General features: G+C 36.6%; 1 protein-coding gene across 3 annotated transcripts; it reads right to left on the reverse strand.

The window, feature by feature from the left end:
* Positions 1-539: 539 nt before the first annotated feature.
* LOC103032683 (arrestin domain-containing protein 3) lies at positions 540-22,078 on the reverse strand. Of its 3 annotated transcripts, none has more exons than XM_049470380.1 (7): positions 21,660-22,060; positions 18,204-18,245; positions 17,525-17,588; positions 16,591-16,735; positions 16,234-16,327; positions 2,745-2,998; positions 540-1,742 (listed from the first exon to the last, which is right to left on the reverse strand). In XM_049470380.1, the coding sequence occupies exons 1-7, from the start codon at positions 21,919-21,921 to the stop codon at positions 1,002-1,004; spliced, it is 1,602 nt and encodes a 533-aa protein (XP_049326337.1). In that variant the 5' UTR covers positions 21,922-22,060; the 3' UTR covers positions 540-1,001. The 3 variants fall into 3 exon arrangements, with proteins under 3 accessions (XP_049326337.1, XP_049326336.1, XP_007253925.3); XM_049470379.1 differs by lacking the exons at positions 16,234-16,327; positions 16,591-16,735; positions 17,525-17,588; positions 18,204-18,245; positions 21,660-22,060 and adding exons at positions 3,122-3,218; positions 6,068-6,212; positions 9,647-9,707; positions 11,106-11,147; positions 11,488-11,913; XM_007253863.4 differs by lacking the exons at positions 540-1,742; positions 2,745-2,998 and adding exons at positions 14,822-15,445; positions 15,860-16,113 and having other exon boundaries at positions 21,660-22,078.
* Positions 22,079-24,062: the final 1,984 nt, after the last annotated feature.

The following is a 24,062-nucleotide window of genomic DNA, read 5'->3' on the forward strand; positions in this document are numbered from 1 at the left end:
ATATTTAGTGATTAGATATGTAATCTGTTGTGCTTGGGTTCTTTTAGAGACACAGATTAGGTTGAGTGTAAACTGTGTGAGTGAGACAATTACAAATTAACGATTAGCCGACAATTAAATTTGAAGTCTGCAAATGTTAATAATCGACATTGTCGATTATATTGACTAATCGTTGCAGCCCTACTTTATAGATGTTGAGTTCATATTTGGGGATTTTCACCCACTGTTTATTCCGTAAGGGCTGCATTGTGTAACTGTATTCACTGCTTTTTGAAGTCTCTCAAAAGATTTTTGATCATGTTCAGATCGGCACACATTAAGGGTCATGACAGAATCTTCAGCTTATGTCTTGAGGTAGTCTATTGTGGATTTTGAGGTATGTCTATTCATCTTTAGTTGTCTTATTGACAAACTGTTGCCTTTATAATTGGTTTGGCCAATGATTTCAGCACAAACACAAAGCATAATGCAGTTAACAGTTTTAAGCTTTAGGTAGTTAAATCATTTCTGAATTTTTACAATAATCACCTGGCTATCCCTAATGTTTACAAATAAGCCATTTATTTGCATTTTGGTTCCACTTTAAAACTGTACAAAAACAAATCGCACACTAATCATGCTTTAAAAAGTAAAAAAAAAAATAAGTTTCATATTTAGAGAGTGCTTTGTGGACTTCTACTCTTCTAGTATACAGGAACAGAAATTATATCCAGGGGATCAGACATTTAGCACACTACTGTACAGAAAGGCACTGCAGTAGCTTTAGCATTATTTGGAAAAATGAACAGTGCTGACAGTGGTAATGATCAGGAGTGTAAATTATAAAGGATTTCACATAGCTGCTCTCAGTACATACCTTACAAATAAAGCAACAAAAAAACACTAACATAAATGGTTTGTAAAGTACATATGTAAATTTTTTGTACAATTTACATATTACATAAAGCACAAATTGCAGCCACCTCCTTATATAAAGACCTAAAAGGCACATCTGATTGTACTTATTTTTCTTGTGGCTTAGTTGGATAAGGCTCTGGTTGGTTGGTTGGATTAGCTGAATTTGGCCAATATCCTGGGATACCTGCTGCTTGACCGTAGGCTGGAGCAGATGGATTTGAATGGAACTCTGGGGCACTTGGTGCGGGATGCTGCTGCTGCTGCTGTGGAGCAGAAGGGCCTAGATAATCCATTGCTGAGTATGGAGGAGGAGCTGATGGAGTATGGAGGACTCCAGCTGATTGCTCAAATCCTGGAACTGTTGGGTTTTGATTTGGGTAGACGTCTGTATAAGAAGGAGGAGGAGCTCCTGGATTGGTTGGCTGTGGATATGCAGATGAAGGGTACAGATTGGGGTAAAGTGCTGGTGGTGGTCCAGAGGAAGCACCAGGGGGACTGGGCCCAAATGCAGGCTGAGGTTGAGGACCGGGCCCAAATCCAGGCTGGGGTTGAGGACCAGGCCCAAATGCAGGCTGAGGTTGAGGACCGGGCCCAAATCCAGGCTGAGGTTGAGGACCGGGCCCAAATCCAGGCTGAGGTTGAGGACCGGGCCCAAATCCAGGCTGAGGTTGAGGACCAGGCCCAAATGCAGGTTGAGGTGGAAGACCGGGACCAAAGGCATGCTGAGGTGGAGGACTGGGCCCATAGGGTTGAGAGTTTGGCCATGGCGCAAGAAACTGGCCTCCAGAAATGATGACTGGAAATTTGATCTCTGGATCACTAGCATATGGGACATCCAGATAGACCTAAACAATTTAAATTGAATTGTAAACAAAAACAATGGTTACAAAGCAAAACATAACTTTTGTGCTTTTTTAAATGGCAATCGGACATGACATCAAAATGTGCTGTTATTCTGCCAGATTTAACAGTTGTCCTATTTTGATTGTCATAAACTGCTTCTGTGAAAGTCAATAAACTAAACCTAGTGTAAAGCTTTTTGGCAGAAAGCATATTTGTTTTTGGCTACGTTAACATTGCTAGATTTTTTGCTCAGCTTGGATTGGTTGACATTCACATTTATAAATGTTAGTGACTTGTATCTTTCTGTAATGTGAATAAGTCTGCACCTAAAATGGTACAAATATCACACAGATACAGACACAGTAAAGATAATAAGCTAACCTACAGAAAACCGGGATATTTAGATAATTATTTTTCCAGGACTTATTATTAAAAAGGGACAATCCAGGTGAAAACTGGACAGGGTTCAAACCTATTTGCAAGTGATCAGATTTTCATGTCTGGACATCTGCATGGGTTTATCTGTTAACGACGTAGGATTTGATCCTTAAACAATCTAGATATGTAAAACAAATTATTAGTTCTGGCATTTTGACTTAACTCTTGTTTGAAAAGGTCTAATTTTCATGTCCATGCAGTCCTGAAAAAAATCTGATTTGAATGATCAATTTGATAATGTAAGCAAGCCTTTATGCACAAATTGGGTTGTCTAAAAACAAATAAAGGCATGTTCTGCTTTTTGAATGCGCTATATCAATATTAGGACTACTATCCTATTTTAAAGCAAATGTGACTTTTTAAAAATAGAATTGATGCAGCTGCAGGGTTTCTTTGCAAAGAAACACCTAAATCCATGTGTTTAAACAGTTAATCAGTTAATAAAGCCTGCAGCCACAAAATCATTTGTCTGCAATCTAAAGATGTTTTTTGGACTTTGTACCTAAAGATTAAATGCAGCAAGGGTTCAGATATGATCCACATGAAGGAAAGAACATGACTTGTACCTTCAGAACGTACTCCAGTTTGATAATCCCACAGTTTATGGTTAGTTCCATGTTGGCTGGGAGCTTCAGGTCCGTGTTGACTACTTGCTTTGTTCCAGTTGGGATAGGATCCCCAACCACTTTGAAAATAGTTTTGGACGAATGCTTTGACCTGCCTTGTGCAAGGAAGGTCTGTCTTTGCTCAAGACTGTACTTCAGTTTTAGCTCACGAGAGGAAGAGTTATTGATATTGGTGGAAACCTTGATGGTGTCACCTTCAACAAAGAGAAAAAAATTAAATATAAACAGCTAAAAAAAGTCATATAATGCTGATTAAACAGTGTAAAGGCTTTTTACATCAGTACAGTGATGACACTAGAGTAATGATGTAAACTGACCTAGAACATAACCCATCCTGTCAATAGTTGCGTTCAGCGAGGCACTTCCAGACGTGAAAAGTGTCATCTTTTTGTCTATGCCACCACTCTGCGGGTTCTGTAAGCAAAAGGAACAAATGTACAATTAAAATATAATTAAAATAACATACAGTTCACTAAGGGTAGAGTTGGCCTAGTAAGCAGTTTGTTTGGTTTGGCAACTGTTCAGTTACGGTTATTGTTACAACCTCACAGCACAACTCACAGCATTGCAACATTAGGGAAAAGGCAAGAGCCACATAACACGAGTGCCCTTTCCTCAGCTAGGCTTGACTCGAAATAAAAACATGCACAAAGTGTGTGAAAAATATTTTTTTAATCTAATTTAAGTAGGGGTGAAATGATTACTCGAGTAATTCGAGTAACTCGATTTAAAAAATTGATCAAGTAATTTTCTGTGCTTCAAGTAATCGTTTATTTTATTTAAAAAGTCACAGCAGTAATTCACGCTTTTAATGTGACAATGCGCTGAAGCGGCACAGGGAAAGAGCGACAACTTAAAAGGAAAAAGAAAGCATTTTAGACTGGACACTGTACCCGGCTGGGTTAGCTCAGAAGCTAAGATGCACAACATAATGCAAATGTTTATGCCTTTTTTTTTATTATTAATTCCCAATAGTTTTGATACATACAAGAAATCCTTGTTTAAAAATGTAACTTAATTTGTTAAAGTACTAATTATTATTATTTTGTGTGTGTGTGTTTCCTGTTTGGAAATGTATGTTGTGAATTTAAAAATATAACTTGCCTAAATAAGGTCATTCATTATAAAGTGAAAAGTCTTGTTTTCTCTTGTGTATTTTAATTACTCTTTAAGCAAACAAATTTGTTTTATACGATTACTCGATTAATCAAATACATTTTTCAGTAGAGTACTCGATTACTAAAATAATCGATAGCTGCAGCCCTAAATTTAAGATTAAGATGACCGGAGATATATTGCCTTTTTATTCTGCTGTTGCTATCTGTAGCCTGTATCTTACTACAAGCCAGTGAAGTAACAAGGTTTCAGCAACAGCCATGATGAAGTATATATCCCTGCTTCCCCTTTTTTCAGGTTAGAAAAGTAATTAGACAAGACTTTAAATATTTCTATGGTTTTCCTTTTAAAATATACATGTATCTCAACTCAATCCTAAGAAACGTCACTAGAGCTAACACGGTAACTGATGGGTCCTATCACATGAAAATATTTAATATAGTAATACTAAGCTAAACCTTCTGAACACATTACCACATTGCCCAGTCCATACGGGCCACACATATACAGACATGCTAAACACATGAGATAGCAGTACATAAATTGATCAATAAGTGTTGCCTCGGAGGACAGCTTGGGAATGAACACACCAGTATAAGTTGAGCTGTTAACTTGAGTGAGGTTGAAACTGGCAAGCTTGGTCATGTCAAAGCATAGTGAATTAATTATAAGGAAACGAGGAAGTAAATTGAATATTTGAGTACCGCAGGGAAGTAGTTTTACAATACACATCTCTGTTTAAACATAACTCATCTTTGTCTAGTGTGTTTCCATTACGATTCCAATGCTACATGCACATGGCTACAAACACACCCACTGAACAAAAAGTATCAGTGCTAGGCATTTACTCCTTGGTATGTGAAAAACGGAATAACAATGTTTCTATTGAATTCCCTGTTTCAATTAATGGGGAGAGCTTGCAGAACGGCCCTTGATAAGATTCCTCTGGTAATGCTATTTCCAAAACATCATTGTCCATGTAACAAGCAGGCAATGCTTGAGTAATGCTGGGGTGGGGACAAAGAGACATTTTACATTTATACTGCTACAGTTCCTGCTAAACAGCAGCAGGGCTTCCCAAATTTGTTTAAGCCACAACCGTGTAAACATGTAGTTTTTTTCTGATTCTTAAGATCCACACTGTAAAAAAAAACAAAAAATGTATAAGGTCTGCAGATTGTACAGTGCAAAACTGTCAAACAATGACAATCCAAGACTGTAAACTTGCTGAAGATTAAAAATAGTTCTGTTTATTATGATTATTATTATTATTAGTATTAGTATTATTATTATTATTATTATTATTGTCTATTAGTGAAATACCATAGACATATATCAGCCAAAACTTTTCCGGAATAAATACATTATTCCAGTGTCACATACTGTTGTTTTTAGTGAAAATTATTAATTTTTTTTGTGAAAAATACATTTTGTCACTGTTAAATAGACTAAGCGCTATGTTAGCATATCAGTGTAATCATCATAAATTAAAACATTTAATCACTATAAATTTAGACAATACTGTGCCCTTTTGTCAGACAAACATTTTGTTTACAATACATTACTATAAAAACGAAATCTAATTAAACTTTAATTAAATTTAAATTAAACTTAAATATTAACTTTCCTTTATATATTCATTGTAGCAAAATTCTGACAGCTGCATATTTACTATAAATACCATGGGGTTTTAACTGTGTGTCTTTTTCAAAATATTTTTTTCCCCCTCATTATTTAACAATGTACTGTGAACAAAGAAATTTTTAATTATTAGTTTGGTTGGCAAAAACATACTGTGTTTTGTATAATGTCTTACATACTGTTTCTGGACAATTTGCAGTAAAATTCTGGCAACCTTAAATTATTTTACTGTATTTTTTTTTTACCAGATGTTTTAAGTTTCTGCCTATATAGTACGATATAGACAAAGTACAAATAAAATAATCTATCCTTACTTATTCTACAATATCTTCAATATACATTTTATATTGGGTAAATTATTCTAACTGCGCTGTGTGATCTTAAAAGTAAGATAACAGCAGCATAAATGAGACTACAGCATGCTTGTCTTACACCACACGACACTCTCACACTGTATGTTAAAAATGTATAACAATCCACCTACGCATCTGTTCAGAGTAACATACCAATAAAGGGCCACCAGCAGCGAACTTTGGCAAGAAGTTGATTTCTGCTGTTGCAGTGCGAGCCATCTTCCAGGAACGATCTAATGAAACTTCCAAAGTGTACTTAATCGAGCCATAGAATCCTTTAAAAGATGGTGGCATATTCCTGCAATTAAGAAGACAGTAAATGTAATGTTACGAAGTATTCCAAAATTAATATCCTATATTTAAAAAAAAATTTTTTTTTTATATTTATTTTCTGAAATAAAAAAAAAAATAGAATTCATATACAACCCCTGGCAAAAAGTATGGAATCACCAGTCTTGGATGAGCACTCCTTCAGACATTTCATTCTGTAAAACAAACTCTGATCAAAAACATGATACAATAATAAGGTCATTCCAAAGTGCAACTTGTTGGCTTTCAGGAACACTCAAAGAAATGAAGAAAAAACATTGTGGAAGTCAGTGAATGTTACTTTTATTGACCAACCACAGGGAAAAAAATATGGAATCACTCAATTCTGAGGAAAAAAGTATGGAATCATGAAAAACAGATAAACAAAAGATGATTCAAAATACATCACTAGTATTTAGTTGCACCACCTTTGGCTTTTATAACGGCTTTCAGTCTCTGAGGCATGGACTTGATGAGTGACAAACAGTATTCTGCATCAATTTGGTGCCAACTCTCTTTGATAGCAGTTGCCAGATCAGCTTTGCAGGTCGGAGCCTTCTTGTGGACCATTTTTTTCAATTTCCACCACAGGTTTTCAATTGGGTTGAGATCTGGACTATTTGCAGGCCATGACATCGACTGAATGTGTCTTTCTCCAAGGAATGCCTTCACTGTTTTTGCCCTATGGCACGATGCATTGTCATCTTGGAAAATTATTTCATTATCTCCAAACATCTGTTCAATTGAAGGGATGAGAAAACTGTCCAAAATGTCAATGTAAACTTGTGCATTGATAGAAGAATTAACCACAGTCATCTCCCCAGTGCCTTTGCCTGACATGCAGCCCCATATCATCAAGGACTGTGGAAATTTGGTTGTTTTCTTCAGGCAGGCCTCTTCATAAATCTCACTGGAACAGCACCAAACAAAAGTTCCAGCATCATCACCTTGTCCAATGCAGATTCTTGACTCATCACTGAAGATAACTTTCATCCAGTCATCCACAGTCCATGATTGCCTCTCCTTAGCCCACTGCAGTCTTGTTCTTTTATGTTTAGGTGTCAATGATGGTTTTCTTTTAGCTTTCCTGTATTGAAATCCCATTTCCTTTAGGTGATTTCTTACGGTTCGGTCACATACATTGGCTCCAGCTTCTTCCCATTTATGCTTCATCTGTTTAGTTGTACTTTTTCGGTTTTCAAGACAAATGGCCTTAAGTTGCTTGTCTTGACGCTTTGATGTCTTTCTCGGTCTACCAGTACGCTTGGCTTTAACAACCATTCCATGCTGTTTGTATTTGGTCCATATCTTGGATACAGCTGACTGTGAACAGCCCACATCTTTAGCAACCATGCGTGAAGAGTTACCTTCTTCAAGAAGTTTCACAATCCTCTCTTTTGTTTCAAGAGACATTTCTCTTGTTGGAGCCATGGTTCTTGCCACTCTAATTCGTCCAGCAGCCCTCCAAGGTGTCATGACTGCAGGTGTTTTTAACTGCAGACTAACGAGCAGATTTAATCTGAGGCAGGTGTCCATTTAGGGAAAGGAAATTGACTGGGTGTGTCCTTATTTTCTACCTTCAATTTGAGTGATTCCATACTTTTTTCCTCAGAATTGAGTGATTCCATATTTTTTTCCCTGTGGTTGGTCAATAAAAGTAACATTCACTGACTTCCACAATGTTTTTTCTTCATTTCTTTGAGTGTTCCTGAAAGCCAACAAGTTGCACTTTGGAATGACCTTATTATTGTATCATGTTTTTGATCAGAGTTTGTTTTACAGAATGAAATGTCTGAAGGAGTGCTCATCCAAGACTGGTGATTCCATACTTTTTGCCAGGGGTTGTAGAATGTGCATGTTACCATCTGTGTTGGGTTTACTTCAGAGTTGTCAGAGTAGAGTCTTGTACAGATTGTAAAACTTTGCTTTATTTAACCATCTCAAACTATATAATTCAGTGCAGTTTGTCGACTCAATAAAATATTCTATCAAGTGCATCTGTTTTATTTTTAATATCAAGATCCTTTCACACATGCACCAAAAAACAAGAACGTGCCCTAGAGAAGCTGTATGCTTGATTCATATGTTTCACACATGTTTCTGCCATACCCCTGGTACAAATCTGTGGCATATGACTGTATCTGGACACCAAATTAAACTACAGTCTAACTGCATAACATGCAGAACCAGCCATTATGGTGAGGTTCTAGTCTGAGGTATCGTTTCAGTGGTAACACTGCTAGCTTGCTTATCACCTCTCAATGATCTTGGTAGGAGGAGTGCCATAGCTTTCAGAAGAAAAATGTACACATGACTAAAATTGTCCCTTTGGAACCTTTTTGTTTACTATGGGGTGTGTAACAGTGATGTCTGCAAACACTGTGTTTACACATAATATATAATGTTTGAAAGAATAGTGTTCAGCTCACACCCGGATTTTCGCTTGGCTGCCAGGTGCAAACAAACCAGGACATTGCGATAGTACAATCGGATCACTCGTCAGGACTGACATTGACACATTTAGCTGAAATGAATATTGAATATAAACAAAATGTGTTGAGTCCACAATGTATACTACACTGGAGGAAAACCATTGTTACAGTTGGTACTGTAGTTGCATTAGCAAAATGTGAACACTGTGCTTTTTATGGTTTACTTTATATGGGAAAATTAATCACATTTCATCTAACAGAACCAAGCCAGTTACACCCCATTTACACTGTCACTTAACTTGCCTTGAAGTATCAGACCTATGAATAACCAGAGACACGAGTGACTACAAAACCCCTCCCAGTACTACAAATAGTCAAGTAGTGACTGCTGTGCAACAATCCAGACTTCCACTTTATTTTACACAGAAATTAAGATTTCAGTCTGACTAAATATGCAGACTACCAAAACCCATTCCAATACAAAACTCCAATAATATTTTTGTGCAAAAAGCTTGTTTTCATATTCTGTCCCACACAGCAATCAGATTGTAGTCTGAATAACTGGAGACACATGTTAATGCATCTGGTTAAATATGATCCAGACATGAAACATATTAATGCAAGCTAAATAAACAAGCTCAGAGAAATCCAGCTCACACCAAGAATCCTTTTTAGGCACAATGTCACTGATTACAGAATGGAAACACAATCACATCTATAGAGCACAGTGAACACACCCCTATTCCTGTTTTCATTTCCAGTCTCAAGCACTCAAAAACTGCTTATGTTATTGGTTTGTCTAATTTTTGGTTAAGCTTTTTTTTCTCTTCACAAGCTTTGCACATCAATCTCCTAACTTTACTGTAATGGTAATATGTTTTAACAACAGTATATTAAAGAACATATCAGGGTACAAAATCAAAGAATCTTTTCTGAAAGCCATGGCACTGCTGTAACTCTTTTATAAAATTATTTGCGAATCAATACTCACCCGTGGGGCAGCTGAAAGCTAAATGGATATACATGTCTTCCTGGCCTAACCACATTACTGTCTGAAAATAAAAAAACAGAATAAACTCTGTGTGCTTATATTTATAGAAGACACAATAGCTTATATACCACAACATTATCTATAAAACCTTTTAGATATAACTGAGTAAATGTATTTTTACCCCATACATTTTCTTTCTGTTACTGTAAACTATCCCTGCTAGAAACAATCCAACTTTTGCTGGTAGCTGGTTTCAGATGGTCAATGGGGTTAACAAGTTGATATTCCAGATAAAAACATGGATAATCTTGACCAGCTTAGTGTATGTTCATTTTGGTATAGCTTGGTCATGCCATTCATCCAGCTTGGTTGTGTTGGTCCTGCTGATCAACCAGTTCAGTAATTAAGGTCAAGCTGATCAGCCAGTATAGTCACGCATATGCACTGCAAAAAACGAAATATTAGCAAGTGAAATGATCTAATTTAAAAGCTGTAAATCTTATTTTACTAAGAATTATGTAAGCGTAAAATTAATTGGCTTATTTTAGGAATATTGTTAACCTTGACACTCCGCTGTCACGCAGCTTTCCAAGATCCAGTAATTTTGTGCTTTTTGCCCAGCACTCTGCCCAGCACTCTGTATGCTGTGCGCTTCAGGGCATCCACTTGCCCACGCAGATAAATTGCTTTTTACACCGTTATCCAGGCTAAAAGTATTTACACACCTCAGGGCTCTCCGGATCCTACCAATGAGGTGTGTAGCTACTTTGAGCCTGGATAGCAGTGTAAAAAGCAATTTATCTGCATAGGCAAGTGGATGCCCTGAAGCGCCGGTTGCACAGTGCTGGGCAAAAAGCACAAAATTACTTGATCTCGGAAAGCTGCGGGAGAGCGGAGGCGGGCTATTCAACAACCATTAGTACTCAAACATTTATTATGTTTTACTACACTAAAAGTCAATTTTACACCGGAGTTCTCCTTTAATCAGTCTTACTTTGAATTTATTTCAAGTCATTTGAACTCAAATAAGCACAAAAAGTCCAAAATTGTGTCCAAATTTAAGCAAAAAAAAAAAAAAATCAGTAATCTTCCTGTTTTTAGAAATCTTGAAAAATTTGCTTACCACAATGGGTTATACATGCTCTCTAGCCAGGTCAGGCTGATCATATTGATTTTACCAGAGTCTTGTAGAAATTATGCCAAAAGCATTTATTATATTATTATTTAGCCGTCTCAAATTATATAATCCAGTGCAGTCCCATAACAAGTGAATTTGTTTTATGTTTATTATTTTAAAAATTGGTATTTAAGACCCTTTAGCTAAAACATCTATCTACTTGAGCCAGTCATGCAGTTTTTTTCTCAGCTGGCGACCCCTCCCTTCATTTCACAACTGCGAGTTTCCATAAAATTCCAGTCTGAAATACTGGATACTGTAAAATAAACAGGAAATACTTACAGGTCTCTCCAGTTACTAAAATGGTGTTTGGCTCGTTTTGCACTAAAGAAAGGAGGAAAAGGTAGAAAGTCAACAAGGCTTTTGCTTACTATTTGAGAAGTGGTAGTTACGTAAGTGTTGCAACTCGTATTTGGTTATATACTGTTAGAAGTTAAGAGATTAGTTTAGCAATTCTGCTTCAGTAGCAGCAAAAAGAGGGGTAGCTAGCTACAGGCTATCTAAGAACTACCTAATTACTTCACTTTTAGCCAACACTCCCCTGGAATTCATTATTGTCAGCTAACCTAGCTAGGCCTAGTTATATATTTAGCTGTTTTTGAAGGATTTCAGCTCTGATAGCAGCAGCAGTAGTCTGAACTAGGCTAACTACGGTGCTTCTTACCCGGTTTGGAGGGGTCCTGAATAAAGACCTGCTTTATTTTGAAGTATCTCTCGTGGGAGTGGTAGGTGTGGTTCCTATCATTGCGCCTCTCCGACCACCTCACGTCCGCGTCTCCCTTAAACTTGATGTATAAGCTGCTGATATTCGCTTCTTTGGCGAGTTCCAGAATGACCCGTCCCTGGAGAAGATCTCCGCTGCTGAAGGTGTTCTGCTGGTTCACCGCGTCGTAGTTTAAATTGAATTCCTTGATCGTTCCGGACATTTTTCTTTTAGTTTAAAGCTGCAGAAGAGGCGAAGAGAAGCAGCACAGATTACATTCTCAAGTTCAGATAGCAGTACAGTAATTACCACTTCCTCCTCATAAACTTGCTGTAGAAATGTGTGGCTACGGGCTTTGCACTGTGGGTGGGTGGGAGAGTCCGGACTTGTGTACACAGCTAGGCCCCTCCCCCGCGGAGAGGCGTGGCTACAGAACAGCACGTCTACACTGACTGGTCTAATCTGGTATGCTTAATTCTATAAACAAAAAGGAAAAGGAAATTTGTAGTTTGGTAGTTGATTTCTTTGTCATAACAATGCTTCTTGGCAAAAATCGTATACCATTGGAAAGCCTGTTAATTTCCCTTTTAAATGGAACCACATTTGTAAGGAACATGCATTTGTGGGATGAGCAGTAGAATATAGTATGTGGGTTGCACCTGTTAAAAAAAAATCTGCCATTGCCAAACAGCTTCATCCCATCTAGATGAATATTAATGTAACAGAAATATCAAAATAATTTACAAAAATTTAATTTTCTAAGTAGGGGGTGGCGGTGATATGGCCCTAAAATAATATCACAATAACAATACTCTTGGGGATATGACAAAATACTGAATTAAAAATATTTCAAGAATACACCAGTGCAACAAAATGAAAATTATGTTTTATTATTGCATACAATATGATATGGCACACCCCTAACTGAGATATTAAAAAATACAAGAATTTGATCATTTTTGTAACAGAAGTCATTGATCCAGAATGTCATGATACTAATGATGCACTCTAAATATCTCCATATGTCCAGGATTAAAGTAAAATGAATGATATTGGACAGATATAATGTGTCCCTGTGACCTCTGGATTGCTGTTATTGTAAATATGCTCATGTGAGTCAAACATACTAAACAGATTTTTTTTACAGTTTTTTCACTGAGGAACTCAACACACTTTTGTAATTTAACATTACTCACTTTTATGTGGGTACTTAGTACTTACCATTTCACAGTCGATCACGAACTCATTTCACCTGTCTGATTAGACAAGATATCTCATTACACTTTCACCCTGTACAAACTCCCTCTGCACCTTGCAGTTTACTTCACCCATCACTGCATCACTCACCTTGTCACATTACAATTCAACCCGCATCTGTCCGCTGCCTTGATGTAAATAGTAATATAAACATCTGTACATTTTTTATTTCATATATTAGATGTACATCTTAAACATTGTAGCAATTTATATATGTATTTAGGTAAGTTGTCATGGATATAAATTCTTCATTTTTTATTGTTATCCAATGTGTGCTTGTATACAGGTTTTTGATCAGACACAGATTTCATATCTGTAAAAGTTTTTTTTTTTTACTTATTAAACAATAAATGGGATGCATTTTACTCATATTTTACTCACCTTACACCTGTATTATTGTGATGTGGTTATAACCCTGATTTTATTATATAGCTTAGCTATATATTTATTTTCCCAAAATCAAACTAAATCCATGTTTGATGCATTTTCACATTAACATATACATTAAAACAAGCATAGATATTTTTACATTCACAGTCCGCAACCAAAAAAAAGCACATTTTCCCCTCCAAGCTCTATACAGCTGCAAGAATATAAATAAAACTTTTGCAAAACGTGCTTAATAGTCTATAAAGCAGTGCAAACAATGCACACAGGTATTAAAGATGGTCTAAACCAGGGGTGTCAAACTCATTTTGGCCGAGGGCCACATTGGCATATTGGCTGTCCTCCGAGGGCCAGATGTAACTTATAAATGTAATAAAATGTAACCAAATGTAATATATGTAAATGAATGTAATTACTCCTTAATGTTAAATAACTCTCAATATATTATTTATTCAATCAAATATTACAGTTGCATGGAAAAAATGTTTGCTTGTTGCTCTATTAACATAAATCCTTTTAATTTGTCATGTCATGAAATCCAAAAACTCCATCAATCAAGAACCAAACTATTCAAGTGAATAGAAATGACATCAAGTTATATTAACTTTGAAATTATTAACTGAAATAAGGCTTAATAAATATAAAATCAAATTGTGAGCTGTTAAGAACATAGCATTTCCTCAGATTTAGCAGTTCCTCATCCAACCACTAGTGGGAGCTGCAGCAGCAGCACCACAAGTCCGCAGTCTTTACTGAGTCAGAGCTACAGCCCAGCCACGGGCTACAGGGCTCAGCTCAGCCAGTCTGGAGCGTTTTTAAAATTTTTAAGTTCTTCTGTGTATGAAATAAAGATTTTTGTAACCGAATAATACAGCTCTCTACAGTTCATCTTTCAGCCCAATCACCTAACAGCAGCCGTTTAGAGCATGAGTCACTGCTGGGATTACATTATAAACAGGTCAGTTATCGCGCTGCTAACCTCAGGATGTTTATAACTACGGAGTTTAGTGGACACACCACGGCTGCAAGGTTAGACTGTTGAAGGCTACTGAAGACTATTAAAGGCTATTGGAGGTTATTGAAAGGGTTATTGAGGGCAGAAATTAGTAAAGGCTGGTTAGATAAGTGATTCACGTCCTCGTACTTTGCTGCGGTGAAACTGCGACTAGCGCTGTCCCAGTGATGTTTATTAACGTCATTAAAACAGATTTTGTCAGCTATTGTCTTATAAATATTTACACAGAACTTATATCTCTCCTAAAAAGCGTTTATTTTGGTCAGTAACACTCTTCGTAACACAAAAGGCATACCGGTCTTTCGCCTTGAAGCACAGCCGTCCGTCTGCATCAACTTCTCTTTTTCTGGACATTATGGGATAAACATTTATATGTCTCAATTCCACCCGCGAAGTTACACCTTCCCTCCGGCAGGGTTTCCACATCAATGACTACACTGCCGTGTAGTGGCAGTAAGCCGTAACTTTGCGGGTAATACAATCGACAAGCATTGTGGGAAATGTATTTTTTGGTCAAAGAACGCTTCTGACTTATTTATTATAGACACTAAGATCTTACAAGCTCTCGCGGGCCACATAAAAAGACGTGGCGGGCCACATTTGGCCCGCGGGCCTTGTGTTTGACACATGTGGTCTAAACCATCCCCATTCCTATTAAATTTACCACTAAAGCTTGATTAAGGCACAACGCAGTTCTCCACAACTTATTTTGTCACAACTGTAAAATGATCTCCAGCTTATCAGACAGTGAAGTCAAAAGCCTGTCTGATGATGGATGTTGTCAGGGATTTCCACTGGCTGAGACTCTGCTTGGTTGCCTGAATTTGCGAAATTTGATGACCAGAATCTCCGTGCTTCTCCTGCTTGACCACTGGCACTTTCTGATAAAAGTTGCTGTGGGGCAGAAGGGAAAGGACCTAGAAAATCCAAGGCAGGGTATGGAGGAGGACTTTCTTCTCCATAGACGTCTGTATAGGAAGGAGGTGGTTCTTCTGGATTGGTGGGCTGTGGATATGCAGGTGAAGGGTTCAGACTGGGGTAAAGTCCTGGAGGTGGTCCAGCAGCGGCACCAGGGGGACTGGGCCCGAGTGCAGGCTGAGGTAAAGGACTGGGTCTGAATGCAGGCTGAGGTGAGGGATTGGGTGCATAGGGTGGAAAATCTGACTTGCTTGGCCCAGGATAAGGAAGTTGGCCTGCAGGTAGAATGGTAATTGGAAATTTGATTTCTGGATCCCTAGAAAATGGAATATCCAGATAGACCTAAAATAAAAACAGAGATATACTGCAGTCAATTGGTAAATCATGAAACAGTTGTTTTTTAGGCAAAGAATGAAATAGCTTTTCCAATTGCAATTTATATATAGCATCACTAACATAGCATTAGTCTTGTCCAGCATCGCTACTGTTGTATTAGTATCACTGGCATAGCATTAGCCTCATCCAGCTTTTGTTGTGTTCGCATCATAACTGCTGATATTTTAAGCAATTTTGTTCCCCCAAATAAAGAGCTGAGAGCTGTTGCTGAGATAGTATTGACGATTTTATGCAGCCAGTGGGAGTCCTGGCTAGGCATGTCTGTTTTTTCATGTTTTTGGGCTTAGCAACTAAAGATTAAACATAGGAAGGTTTAAGCGATGCTATTTAGAAGGAGGAAAGAAAACAAGACATTTGTACCTTTAGAAAGTATTCCACTTTAATAATACCACATTCAATTGATAATTCCACATCCTCTGGGATCCTCAGCATTGTGTTGACTGTTTGCTTTGATTCGGCTGGGATAGAATCCCCAACCAATTTCAAAATAGTTTTCGCTGAGCACGACCTGTTGCCTTGTGCAAAGTAGGTATGTCTTTGCTCAAGCTTGTACTTCAGCCTCATCTTGCGAGATGAAGACTTAATGATGTTGGTGGAAACCTTGATGGTGTCACCTTCAAAAAAGAATTAAAATGTTGAAAACTGCATTACATGGTATTACAGATGTTGATTTGTGGCTTTTTTACATCAGTACAGGCAAGGTAAATCACACTAGAGTTATGATGTAAACTGACCTTGAACATAACCGATCCTCTCAACAGTTGCGCTCAGTGAGGCACTTCCAGAGTTGAAATTTATATTTTTGACTTTAGCATCGCTCTGTGGGATCTGTAAGCAAAATGAACATAAGATAACACTCGATTACAACTAAAGAGAAATCCTTATACAGTAATCTATGGGTAGAGTTGTCCTGAGAATCATTCATTGTATAGATGGGTGGCTTGTAGTAAATAATTACTTGTATGTTCTGATTAGACAATTTTATTTCAATTTTATTTCCTCTCTGCCTTATTATAAGACTCTCGGAGGCTACTTTTGGGTAGTGCACCTCTTGGTGAGAGATTGATACTTTCAGCAGCATGCATACCTACCATTAAAGAATCACAAACAGCAATCCTTGGCACAAAGGTGAATTCTTCTTTTATGGTGCGATTCCTCTTCCAAGAACGGTCCAGTGTGACTTCCAAAGTGTACTTAATGTTCCCATCAATTCCTTTGAAAGATGGTGGCAAGTTACTGCAATTAAGAAAATAATAAAAAATCTAACAATTTTAGTATTTTTTGTGTAGAAAAACAAAAATGTATATATTAAAAAAACAGACTCCTATTATAATTTCAATAACAGACCAAAATAAACCTTTTTTTTCTTCTAAAAGCCATTGAAACTGGACTGACTCAGCTAATTATGTAACATTTAGTCGTGCAAAAGTTAGTTAGGAGAGTTATATTGTTTTATTATAATAATGTTTCTGTACAAAGGTGATGAAACGTTTTTATTTATTTTTTTAGTTTGTATATATATATATATATATATATATTACAGATAACTGCAAATTTTGTTTTAAAATATACTGTATATAAAATCTGAATGTTTAGACATTTCCTTGGCACAGTAGCAAACCATCACAAGTAAAACCTGAGATTTTACTTTGATGGTGTTAGTGTCAACTGCAGTACTGTTAGCTTGCTTGTCAACTAAGTAGGACATTTTATATATAAAGGTGAATTCAGATCTTAACTAGTGACTATGGCAATGCGTTTTAGTGAAACGTGTACACAGAATCAGACAATAAACTCATTATTGCATGTGTTCAGTATATTTGCATGAAGTTTGCAACTACAGACTACAGAATGAAAACTTAAACTATCCACAGAAAAAAGAGAATAAGCAGCTATTCCAAGTTCAAATTTACATCAGGCACTTTGAACAGCAGTAAAATAAAGAGCACATCATGGTAATCTTCTCTAAAAGTCAATGGCATTGTTATAATCATTGTATAATATTGTTTGTAAATCAGTACTCACCCGTGGGGCAGCTGAAAGCTAAAAGGAAAGACATGTCTTCTTCCTGGTCTAACCACATTACCGTCTGGAAAAAAAATACAAATATAGGAAAAATGCACTTTAGATTTTCAATTTAATGAAAAACTAAATTGTTAAAACGAGACAAATAAATAACACTTAAATACTATACATTTACAATGTGGTGTAAGAAAATATTTAGATATGGAGGTATAACAATATTTTGTTTTGCAATACTGTAAAAGTAGAAACAGTACTGATTTTCAATTATTAATCTACATGTAAGACTGGTGTCAGATATCAGTTCATTTCCTGTTTTGTTTAAATGCCAAACAGTATTGTACTCTGTCATTAAGACTTCTTTTTACTCAGATTTCATAAATGTGGATGAGATCATGATGTTTTTATACTATGACAGTTTTCTTAAAAATATTTTTTTTTGCAGTATATGGTGATAAGGATAGTACCTCATATTATTTTTCATATTATAAAGACAAGTTCTTGTCAATACACAGCCATTAAAGATGTTAAACAAAAACATATGTTTGGAAAATAGCATTTAAAAATATTTCTTATCCTGATTTTGAGAAAGTATTTAATTTTACTGAATATATACAAAAAAAGTCTATTTTTGTATCATATATTACATAAATTATTTGCATTACATTTTCTAAATACTTACAGATTTCTCCAGTTATTACAGTGGTGTTTGGCTCATTTTGTACTGTAGAATAAGAGAAAAACATTAGTTAATATTTCAGTTTTATCTAGGCCTACCCAAGATAGTTACACAAGAAATGCAGAAACCCAGTATTTTTTTATTAGCCTAGGGAAGTAGAGAAATACTGCTGGCTGTTCTGAACGTCCTCAAAAATCTATTGAAGAGGACTTTTATGTTGACAGTTGAAATCATGTAGTCAAATATGAATTATACATTTAAAACACTACAACTCCTACTCCTTCTACCTTCTGAGACCAGCAAAGCATGTTTGGGGAGGTATAAGCCTGAAAGTGATTCATACTTTGAGAGAATGGAGGAAAACTAAATGTGTAATGATGTGCCTTGCTTGTGACTCATATGTCCCCACAATAAAACTGACCAGTAGGTCATGACCCACATTTGAACACAATAAGCAATTAACGGTTGAACAGCACTTTACATTAGCAGTGCTATCATTTAGTACTCCAGTGTTTCAAAATTGGTGATACGATTTTTAAAACACATTACCAATACTTCAGTATGTCAATATATCACACTCAATCCTACACACAGCACCAGTCAAATGTAAGGAATCATGTAGTAAATTTAAAAGTGTTAAAGTTTAGGTGGGCTCTTCTTTGTATTACTGTAATTTGTGGTTTTTGAGGTTGGAAACTCGGATGAAGTAATCCTGTGCAGCAGAGGTAATGCTTTATCTTCCTTTCCTGGGGTGGTTCTGATGATGGCCAGTTTAATCATAATCATCATAGTATTTTTTTTTCTTTACTAAATTGAGTAGTTCTTGTATTAATATGGATTAGCACATTACTCAAATAGGGCTAATCACTGTATATCAACTCTACCTCTTCACTACTTTATAACTGATGCTCTCTGACACATTAAGAGGCAAGAAATTCATGTAATTAAAACTCCACATGTTTAGCACAGCTGTTAATTGAAAGCCATTCCATGTGACTCTACCCCATAAAGCGGTTTTGTTTAGTAAAACTATTGTTTTTGCTAAGATTTTTCTTATTATTATTATTATTATTATTATTATTATTATTATTATTATTATTATTATTATTATTTTTCTTCTGAAAAAACAGTTGTGCAGCCTAAACCGTAAGTCATAGAGAAATGAAACTTGGTAGGTAGATGTAGGACACCAAAAAGGCACCGATTGGTCAAGTGGTGGCGCTATAAACAAGGAAATTCATTTTTCACAATTTTCTCAATAACTCAAAAACCATAAGACCTACATTCAAAATTCTTTTTTTGATGGATTCCTTGGGTCAATACCAACAACTTTCCAATTTGGACCATGCACTTCCGTCTATATAGATTTTTTGCTAATTTGCATAATATGCAAAACCTACTAGTCCTAGGAATTTTGACCAATCCTGGCATGTTTGGTATCAAAACACTCGTGAGAGCATGCGCTTCAATATTCATTAAGAAAAAGTTGAAATATGTAAACAATATGGCCGCCATATGCAAATTAGTCCTTCCGGATATATGCCCCATTCACTTCAAGAGGTAAATTTGGAGCACTGTTTCTCAGCAACCGTGCAACCTAGCAAGTTGAAACTTTGCATGCAGAATCTATCATACAGCCTCTAAAGTATGTTCAAAGGGCAACTTAATCAATCAACATGGCTGAACACCATCAGCCAATCAGCATTCAGCAGACATTTTGGCAGGCTGAATGTTGCCCAATCTGGATGATATTTGGCAGTTTTGTTCAGGTGGAGACACTGTAGTGACCTGCAAAGTGCTGAAACAATCCGCCCACTGGGGGGCGCTGTTCCAAAAAAACGAGTATATGTCAATCATGCTGTACTATTTTGACATCTAATTGTTTTTGCCATATTTAGTACAGTGGCTCTGACAAATTTCTCAATACAACTATGTTTAAAAAGTGCTTTGTTCATTCATAATTGCTAATTGTTTGAAAATAGCTATATTGAAACTACTCTCTGGATATTTGGCCTATCACCTCCATTTCAGTCTTGCTGCACACTGTAGAGTCTCTAGGTAAATGTTCATTAAAAACATTTGTGAAAATTTCACATACAATACTCTCCAGGCATCAAGCAATCTGTGCGTCCTTGGAATTTCTAACCTAAATTGCTGTAACTCTGCAGTATTTGCTGTAATCTCACAATGTTAAAGACCTCTGTACAATATCACTCTGATGAAGCGCCATTTAATACAGAACTAGATTAAGAATAACTTGACATTACATGTCATATCAGAACATTCACTCCTTTGTGCCTCTTCTCAACATTAATAACAGGTGAAAGACTTTTGATCATTTCTAAATGTGACAGAATGTCTCCAATTGTGTTAGACCTTCTTACACATCACCATCCTATGCTCTAGTAGGCACCATTGTGCTAGTTGGTGCTTGATGAAGCGCCATTTAATTCAGAACTAGATTTATAATAACTTCGTAATTACATGTCATATCAGAACATTCACTCCTTTGTGTTAATTCAAACTTGTTTGGTCAAACATTTCAGCTTGTTCTGCAAAGGTTCAAAGGTCAATCTGAATACCACTTTGTGAACATTCTGGTTGAAGCCACCTGATCAATACCAATAACATGTAGACACCGTTTGACTAGTTCTAACTCACTTAATGAATATCCTACAAAGTTCACTAGATTTACATGTGAATTTAAGCACTGATCAGGTTGAAAGGCCTCTGCTCAACATTAATAACAGGTGAAAAACTTGATAATTTCTAAATGTGACAGGGCATCTCCAATCATATTAGACCTTCTTACACATCACCATTCAATGCTCCAGTAGGCACCATTGTGCAAGTTGGTGCTTGAACCCGATGATTGCCGCTTGCGGCTATATTTACATATGTTTTTCTTTATAGTTTAGATCATGTAAGTATTAATCTACAATGCCAAACATTCTAAAATAATTTGAAAAAAAGACTGTAGGCAGAAATATTTACTTTTGGCATTGTTGACAGTTTTTTGTGGCTTTTATATTGTTTTTATCGATATTGGAATTATATTGTACAGAACAAAAACTGAAAAATATTATGATGTAGCTCAATTTTGACCATAACGTCCACCCCTTTGTATAAACATTGGGAAATCCATGGGGCATGTTGGTTTCTAGCCTCAATTTCCAGACAAACAATAATGCACCTGGTTTTAATCAAAAAGAGAAAATTAATTACCAATATTATGCACACTTCTTAAATAACACTGAGCTATAAGAGTCCCTCCATACTTCTCTAGTAGAGGCATATACCACATGTCACGTGACGTGACTGTATAGTGCGTTCATTCATAGGATGAATTATTTGATTATGTTTAATTTAAAAAATAATAATAAAATACGGTAGTTAAATAAATGGCTTTAGGTCTGACAGCAGAAGCATGAGCAGTAGGCTGGTTAGCATGTAACTTACCCGGCTTGGAGGGGTCCTGGATAAAGGTCTGCTTTATTTTGAAGTATCTCTCGTGCGAGCTGTACGACTCATCTTTATCCCCGCTTCTCTCAGTCCACCACACGTCCGCGTCTCCCTTACACTTAATATACAGCTGGTTAATGGTCACTTCTTTGGAGACCTCCAGCAGGACCCGTCCCTGGAGAACATCTCCGCTGGTGAAGGTGTTCTGCTGGTTCACCGGGTCGTAGTTTAAAGTGAACTCTTTGATCGTTCCGGACATTTTCCTTCAGTTTAAAGCTGGAGAAGAGGCGTTTCAAGAGAAGCAGTGCAGATTACAGTGCTATATGATCCACTTCCTCCTCATGAACTTGGTGTAATAAACTGGTGGGTGTGTGGGTGGATTGGGAAAGTCCGCACTGCTCTACACACAGCTCCTCTCCCCTCCCACGAGGGGCGTGGCTTCAGCACAGCACGTCATGCACTCCGCTTTCATAACCACGTGTTAGATCTGTTTTTAGAAGCTTTCCCAAGCAATATAATATTAGAAGTGAAATTGTAACTAGTTAACACGTTGTAACACAGTATAATGTGTTATTCATCACGTGATCGTAAGCCATGGACCCCCATTTTGGTGCCCACAACGTTAAAATGTTATAGGACAGTTTCTCGACACAGAGCTAACGTTAAGCCTTACAGGGTTTTAATGGCGATTTTCCATTGAGACTATAGGCTTAGTCCCTCTCTGGGACACTGATGTTTGGAAGCATGTTTTAAAAAAGACGCTTTAAAAAGACTTTTCGAAAATCCGGTGTTCTGTCGAGTTATGCTACCCATCCATACATGCTTCCTAAAGTCACTGCGCATGCGCAGATCTTCATTTAAAAATGTATTTTTCCTGTGATTTATAATAATTCTGTTTTCCTTGGTGTTTTTTGTGTGCAGCCTAGACTCACTGCCATTACACAAAAGTGTAATGGCAATTTATAATAATAATAATAATAATAATAATAATAATAATAATAATAATCATACCTAAAAATACAAAAACGAGATATAATAACCTCTCATTACCATAACTTTACCCTGACACAGTGATTTAGGCCATAGACTGTATATAAAGATGGACGCCGTGTCGCCGTTCCCATTCATTCAATGAAAATGAAGCCAAAATCTTCCGCCATTTTGGCGATTCAGAGACCAGAGTCTGCGCAGTAGAGACCAGAGTAGGGAGAAAGGCTGTGGAGAGCTCCTACTCATTTAAATAACTCCGCCCCTGAGGGCTGCCTCGCGGTCACAGACTGCAGAGCGGGGCGGAGCGGAGCTGACGGTCTGTTATTGGTCCCGCCCATAACCAGCCCTTTTACCATAACCACACCTTTTTTGAATAGAGCTGAATAACGTTTTAAAAAACGAACTCTGTGAGAATATAAAAATTTGACAATATAAGCAGAGGTTACACTAGCTGCTGCATTTAAATAATGGAGGAGGAATTACAGTATATTAGAAGAAAACGTGATTAAAAGTTGTCTGTTTTGCCATTGAAACCTATGGGGATGGGTGGAGTTACACAGCTTTCTGCAGCCGAACAGCAGGGGGCGCCCGACCTGTGGTGGCTTCACTTTTGAGAGACGATGCTCTGTCCAGCTATATACAGTCTATGATTTAGGCTAAATACTAAAAATAGTATATAGACTTCGACTGGGAACATGTTATAATAATGTGCTTCTTTTTTTATTTTACATAAAAGAGTAGCACGGTTTCATAGGGCAGCACAACTTGACAAAATGCAGGAAAGAATGTTTTTCATTTAAAATGCGTTCAAAAAGAGAACCCTACATAGGGTATTACAGAATTCCAGAATCATTAACTTATTCTGGAAATGTTTCACATTAATATTTCATTGCACAAACCTTTCCGAACATGAAGCAATAGAGTAGGGCCAGTATAGTTAAAGTTAAGTTAAACATGTGATCATGACGTAAGTATCATAAAAATGTGTGTCCATTTCGGAAGTATCATAAAAACTGATAATGTATTGCACAACTTAGAAATCCTCCATGATAGTCTGAGAAATGTTGTGGGGCAGTGAAGGGTAATTCTGTAAAAAAATATATTCTATATTAGTTTTTCCTCTAATGACAAAGCATTGCTAAATTATTAGCAGTTAAATGCTCAGAAACACTGTAACTATACCCAAAAATGCCAAGCAAATAAAAACAGATTTTTTAAAAGCTCAGTTTTAATATGGATTATTACAAAATAAAATCAAAGCTAATGGAGTAAAAAGGCACTGTTTGACTACACTTATTAATATCATTTCTCATGTTTTTTTTATCACATAGTAAATTTCTACTTTTGGTACATTTTAATATTAAAATAAACCTTAGAACTAACATATGTTTTTGCTATCAGATGCTATGA

This window comes from Astyanax mexicanus, chromosome 22, assembly GCF_023375975.1.
Source record: "Astyanax mexicanus isolate ESR-SI-001 chromosome 22, AstMex3_surface, whole genome shotgun sequence".
Lineage (NCBI taxonomy): Eukaryota > Metazoa > Chordata > Actinopteri > Characiformes > Acestrorhamphidae > Astyanax > Astyanax mexicanus.

Coding starts and splice junctions, on each gene's coding strand:
- LOC103032683 (XM_049470380.1), bottom strand. CDS start 21,921: ATGTCCGGAACGATCAAAGAGTTCACTTTAAACTACGACCCGGTGAAC. Junction 18,246..21,659: donor CCAGGACCCCTCCAAGCCGG/GTAAGTTACATG, acceptor CTTATTCTACAG/TACAAAATGAGCCAAACACC. Junction 1,743..2,744: donor AACTGGAGTACGTTCTGAAG/GTACAAGTCATG, acceptor TAAATTGTTTAG/GTCTATCTGGATGTCCCATA.